Here is a 6,286-nt window from a genome sequence, read left to right as displayed (position 1 = left end):
ACGATTAGGAAGATACAAGATGATAAAGAAATTTCACAAAACTAGCGAGGAAGACTCAAACCGGTAATTTCTATACCAGGCTGAGATAGTCGCTGGTAATGATTCTGTGTTCGATTCGCTCGCCCTACTCCTAAAAAATATGTCTATGCGTCAAAGGCATTGTATTTGCTTAAACAGTAGAAATAACACGATTTGTTCGTTCTGATTAATTTTCATGGCGGCTATATAGTTTGTATTCTACCATACAGCGATTTTCAAGATTTTAGACGTGGCCAGAATTCTAAGGCCCTGTCCACGCTACTCCGAGAGAATTTGAAAACGAAGGTTTCACTCTGAAAACGCATCAAAAATGTTTTCTGTCCACACTACGCCCGAGGAATTTAAAAACGCAACAGTCAACATCCATTTTGGATTTTGTTCTTGAGAAAAACTTGCTCAAGGAAGACACATGATTATCGTGACACCGTCGTTTTCGAAAAGCTCCGTTTTCAAACTGTTTTCCGTCCACACTAAAATAAGAAGCCGGCGTTTTCAAATTCCTCCGGTTTGAAGAGCGTTTATGAAAAGCTCCGTTTCCGTCACGGATTAGTGTGGACGGTAGGTCTAACCGTAGAGACCTCTAGGAATAAAGCTGCGTTTTCAAATTCCTCCGGTGAAGTTTTGACGCTGCCTAATATACACCTAAAGTTTTGTTGATACTCAGCCAGACAATTTTAAAACCATCAGCGCCATTATGTTCTCTCCTCCTTCAAAGAAGCGCAGTTTCTTCTCTCCAATATAAGAACCAAACTTCAAGAGATAAAATGCTGCCGAAAATACCTCCAAATCTCCGTCAACTGTCGAATATAATTCCGGCAAAATGATTATAAACAAATAGAATCCCAGGGATTAATTTCGGATTTTACTGCAAACGTATGTGGCTATAACTGCAATGATCAAAATGCAACACACAGAGTGTCAATGAAAGCTAGTAAGGAGGCCTTATTTGAGGTTTTGGAATAAGTGATATTTCGGTAAAACATTAACGGGACACAGGATATTGGAGGGAATCGTTCAATTTTTGCAATAGAAATTAAAAGATGAGGGATATTTAGGCAAAAATAAATTAATGGGACGTGGGATACTTAGATCCTGCCCTAATGGGCCCTCAGTTAGTTATCACCACTCAATTTGCAGCAGGTCGCGTAAGTTCTCATATGTTTTTTTTTAACCTAACCACAGGTTTGATAAACTAATGGACTCCGCTCAACGCATGGATAACGACGGACTCAATTCTCTCAAATATGCTGTGGAAAATTTGACAGAACATCGGCTTTATACCTTGGTCACAGTTGATGTAAAAGAAGCTATGCTCCAAGATCAAGCGGAATCGTTTCTTCAAGACGAATCAACGTCTGGTTTCTTCTATGATATCACTACAGAATCTAATGGTGACATGACAGACAAGTATGATGAATTGTTCACTATTTACTGACAATATTTTTGTGAATTTTGTTTTACATAAAACCATATCTCGCAGTGTTCATGCAGTTTTTCCTGCCCAGGCTGAATATTTTTTTTTTTTTTTTTTGCCAGTTGTAGGCTGAAAATAATATTATTAGATTATAACGTACGACTCTTACGTTTCAGTTGACTTTGATGGCGTTGATGAAGTTTTGGAGGCAGACTGCAGGCAATAAAGCTTGATATGACACACATAACTTCCTGCAGAAATGTTATTAACATCCAGCATACGGCTAGTGCTGTTTTTGTTGTTTTTTGGCTAGTTTTGCCGTTTATATTCTTTTCAAAATCTTAATCTCGGATTTGTTCTTAAAATATTCTTACAAATCTCAAATTTGTATGAAACATTTTCTTACAGAAAAAAAAGAGTGTTTGGAATATGTGTTACAGCCATTATTTATAAAATGTAAACCAGACACAAATGTTGTTATTATTTAAGTTCAAACAGGATATGGCATTATTGTCAGCTTGGATCCACCTGATTTAAGAATTAAAAAAATAAAGGCGTGGTCACAACGCCCAATGTAAACGTCCCAGATCTCCCTCCCCAAATTTAGAGAGACAGTTAGAGAACTAGGCATTATTTTCCTGATGCACATCTAAATTTTCCAGCCAGTTTAGCAGTAAGCTAGAAAATGTGGAAAAAGAAACCTTCGGATCTACGGTAATCAAACTGAACCTTTCAAACATCGACACAAGCAAAGCCTGATACATGCATATGCATGTCTGTCGTCTCACACACTCTACTTAATCCTCAGACCGGATGAGTAAAAAGTTTAGCCTAAATTTTTGAAGTTCGTCGTTTGTAATCCGAGTCAAACCTCTCCATTCTTTATGGTTTTACTATTGTCTCTTTTGTGTTTTTCATCTCAGTAAACTACTATTTTCAGTTTTCCTTCAAATTAAAGTTAATTTTGGACGTGGCCAAAATAACTAAAAATACGGCGACTGAACTCCTTAAATGAAGAGCAATCTATTCGGCTCCTATTTAACAAATCCCTCACGACCTTGGTGACAAATGTTTAGTTGTCTGTGATACTCCTTTAATGTCCCTCTTTCATTTCTCATTGCCAGAACCTTGTTGAATTGAAACGAAACTAGTCATGACTTCTCAATTCACAGGTTTCCCAACATCAACTTTGAGGAGTTGAGCTTGGGTAAACTGTGGTCAACTTGAAGTGCAAATAACACCTGCTTCGTGGCATACAATACAGTTATCCCAGGCGTGACAAATGCCAGTTTACCTGTTAAAACGGATCTTTAGCTGTAGAGGCAGTGCGTCATTCAAAAGCTCCCATTATATTATCCTCGTCGTAGAGATCAGAATTTTGTATTTAAACGGAGGCTCTAACGCGTTACGGACCGATTCACCAAGGAATAGAACGAGGTGAGGTTTAAAAATGTATCATTAAGCTATCTTAACCAGCCATTTTGTTAATAAACAAAGTGTAAAAATACTACTGGCCGGTTTACACCATAAGACAAGGGATCTTCGATATGTCATAGGCAGATTTCATAAACAATTAACACGAGTTCAAAAGGGAGTTAAGAACAAGTCGATTGAAGTTTCTCTCACATTACTTAAGTTTGTAGCGTAATTTAAATTGTGTTCGCCTAAAACACATGGTTTGTCAACCATTCTTAATAAACAGGTGTCAAGTTTGGCAACGTGAATCCGACAATACATAACAACCGAAGAAATATTGATCACCAGCTGATCTTGCTATATTTCCTACGTATCAAGATGTATCCAATTAAAAGCAAATTTACCTCCCTAAGGTGAAATATAACTGATATAGATATAGGATAAAGTTATGTTTAAGGTTTCATTGTGCATTCTCAGTAATATCAAAGTTTATTATTCAAAGTTAAAGATATTAATTTCGATCTAAAAAATAAACAAACAGGGTTCAAAATAAGTAAAAAGCTATGGTCACCATTTTCTTAGAATGGTGTATTGTTGGTACTGGAAAACATGGCTTCAAGATCGAATAAATTGTAAATTAACAATCTAGGTGGCATTCCACGAAATGGCCGAAAACGTTCGATGTCCACTAATACTTTCAACAAGTGTAGGCTTTACCGATTTTATTAAAACGTACAATATGGTCTATATACGAGACATAGTGACCCACAATAACAATATTTGTTGATGACAGCATAGCTGGGCGAGATATAACAGACATAATTTTCCATCAGTGTCTGTAATTCGTTTCATATTTCCCAAAACTCAACCTTGGTTGTTCTGATATGGTAAATACCCCAAAAAACTCATTCAGGAGCGAATTTATAATGTCCCGTGGGGAGATATTTGGAGTATTGAGTCGAAATCAAAACATGTCAGGAGATATTTGACAATCAACTTTACAAGTAGAAGGTACTCGAAGCAATCGTCTTTACCGCTATCAAAAATTATGAGTGTCAGTTAATTTGTCGTTTTAGAATTGGTACCGCTTCTGGTAGGGGTGAAAAATTCGAGCCACGCCCACAAAACAGGATTTTGTTACCTCCTCAGGGTTTTTTTCAAAATTTCCGACGAACACCCCTGTCCCTTTTATGAGTTCCCTCGGGATGTCACAATATTCCTTAGCCTGAATTTCAGCCATCTATTCGATTCGCACACTCACTCAGTTTGGGAAATCGAACAGGTGGCTGAAATTCAGGTTAGGCGTTCCTGTATTTAAAAGGTTTCACGTTTCTTTGTTTCTGTCTCCTTCGTTCAGACTTAATCGACGCGCAGAATACAAGCCATCGCACAACATGACAACCCGTTGTCTGGCTTCGTTAGCTCCGTTACTATGTGCAGTTCTGCTGGTCAAAGGTTAGTTCCAAGCATTTGGTTGCATAGATTGCTGACAGCCTTGGTCAGGAAATCAGTGTCGGTGATTGAGAAACAATGCGATTCATGTACATGCAACGAGGCCGAATCGTTAATCATAGCGTTTTCCAGATATGTCTTCGCAGGAATCAGTTAAATTGAGGCCCCATTGGGGGGTGAGGGGGGAGAAGTCTTAGTACCCCAAATCCCGTTAGGTTTTTGCTTAAATGTCCCGAGTGCCATTAATGAATTCAAGTAGCAAAAATTAAAGATTTTTCTACTCGATATCCCGTTTCATCCGATCTTAATATCGAATATCCCATAACTCCCCCCCCCCCACCCAAATATCCTATATCCTGTCAACTTTTTGCTTAAATATCCCGTATGCCCAAAACCCCTAATATATAGGGCCTCTAAATTAGATTAGTTGCTAACGACGATTACTACGTACGATGATAGTGAATGGGTGAGAACTTGAAAGCTCTCCTCAAAAATATGTCCCATACCGTGACCAATCTCAATCTTTCCTCTCCCCGTTCAGTTAAAAAGTGAATATCTTTTGGCAAACATCTTAAGTTTACTGACTACCAGTTGGGATTCTTAACAAGTTTTTAGAATATTTGTTTGCATATTTTCAGTGTCCCCAATTAGAACAGTAGTACTGCTAAACACTTCGACACTTAAATAGTGACTTATTCATTCACTTTTTACATTGACTAGGGGAAATATTTCAATTTCCACGGAAACATTTTGAAATAATTCTTTCCAAACTTTGGCGTTTTTACTTTAGGAACGTCACGATATTTGAATCTTATTTTTTTTCAGCTTGTGACCATTGCGAATGCGACCAAAGAGGAGCTCTTTCTTCTTGTCAGCTCCCAGCACCTCACTGCAAACCACATCATGATCTCGTTACAGAAGTGACAAATTGTGACGCCAGGGGCATGAAATGCTGTAGAATGACGTGTGATGGCCCTGGCACAATGTGTTTACCTCAGAGGGGCCCTTTTGGTTTAGACTCAGCGTATGCAGATTTAGGGCCCAAAACTTGCAAGGAGGGATTCGAATGTGTAAAGGCTCCTTCTCGACTAAAGGAAAAGCTGCGGGTGCATTAACTCTATACTTGCCTGTGGCCGATGTTTGCAGTTACACAAAACAGAAAAAAAAGCTTACAAGGAATAGTTATTTCTCGTCCTGTCTCAATGACGATAGCTGTTCAGTCCCCCAGGAAGGACACGGTATGCGGGCTTCTTGAACCTCATTAGCAAAAGGTGAACAGGAAATTAAAGATGTAGTTAGTTATAATTGTTTTCCTTGTAAGAGAGCAAATTTTACATGTAAGAGACTGATAATTCTCACAACGAAGCCCTATCCATGCATTTTCCAATCGTACAATAAACAACAAGACGCTTTAGGTGGTCAGAGTGTCTTGTTGATACTTTCGGACTTGGGTCTAGAGCTAGTTTTTCAGAACAGTTTTACATTTTCGAAAAAATGACAAATAATCCCTTAAGAGATCTTAAGACAGTAGTTCCTTGTATTTCTCAGGTTTAGTCCAGTAGGAGAGCAAGCACGCGAAAGCGTGCGAAGATTACCCCGCATGACAAGTGGGATAAGTTTTCGCTCTTGCTCGTGTGCCGCCGAACGCGGCTGATAGAACACACGAGTGACCACGAATGAGCGCGAGTGCTCGCCGATCGCGTCTAAAAGTACACATGAGTGAGCATGAATGACGATCACGTGAGGCCAAAAGCGAACGTTCTCATGTACTTAGACTTCACTTATCACTGTTTTCACCGCAACGCGACCTTCCAAATCAAAATGCTCTTTGCAATAGACTACCGTCAATCAAACTGCAGTTTGCTGCCGAAAGAAGCGGGAAAGCTGTTTAAAATACGCCTGCGATATTGTCGCTAACGTTTTTAGACCTTTTTAAGCTTCCATGCAAATAGACAGTGAGAGCCT

At 38.8% G+C, this 6,286-nt stretch overlaps 1 protein-coding gene across 1 annotated transcript in view; it reads left to right on the top strand.

Moving 5' to 3' along the window:
* LOC110064257 (beta-1,4-galactosyltransferase 1-like) overlaps positions 1-5,735 on the top strand; it is an 11,190-nt gene extending 5,455 nt beyond the window's left edge. The window contains exons 6-9 of the mRNA XM_089296901.1: positions 1-63; positions 1,222-2,890; positions 4,227-4,324; positions 5,147-5,735. The exon at positions 1-63 is cut by the window's left edge and continues 39 nt beyond it. Coding sequence (XP_089153027.1) covers positions 1-63; positions 1,222-1,474 — 316 coding nt within the window. The 3' untranslated portion in view covers positions 1,475-2,890; positions 4,227-4,324; positions 5,147-5,735. The remainder of the gene's footprint in view (positions 64-1,221; positions 2,891-4,226; positions 4,325-5,146) is intronic.
* Positions 5,736-6,286: the final 551 nt, after the last annotated feature.

This window comes from Orbicella faveolata, unplaced genomic scaffold (assembly GCF_042242905.1).
Source record: "Orbicella faveolata isolate gen_17 unplaced genomic scaffold, um_ofav_v1 contig_27, whole genome shotgun sequence".
Classification (NCBI taxonomy): domain Eukaryota; kingdom Metazoa; phylum Cnidaria; class Anthozoa; order Scleractinia; family Merulinidae; genus Orbicella; species Orbicella faveolata.
The sequence above is the reverse complement of the archived record's forward strand: the minus strand, read 5'-3'. Positions and strand labels throughout refer to the sequence as shown.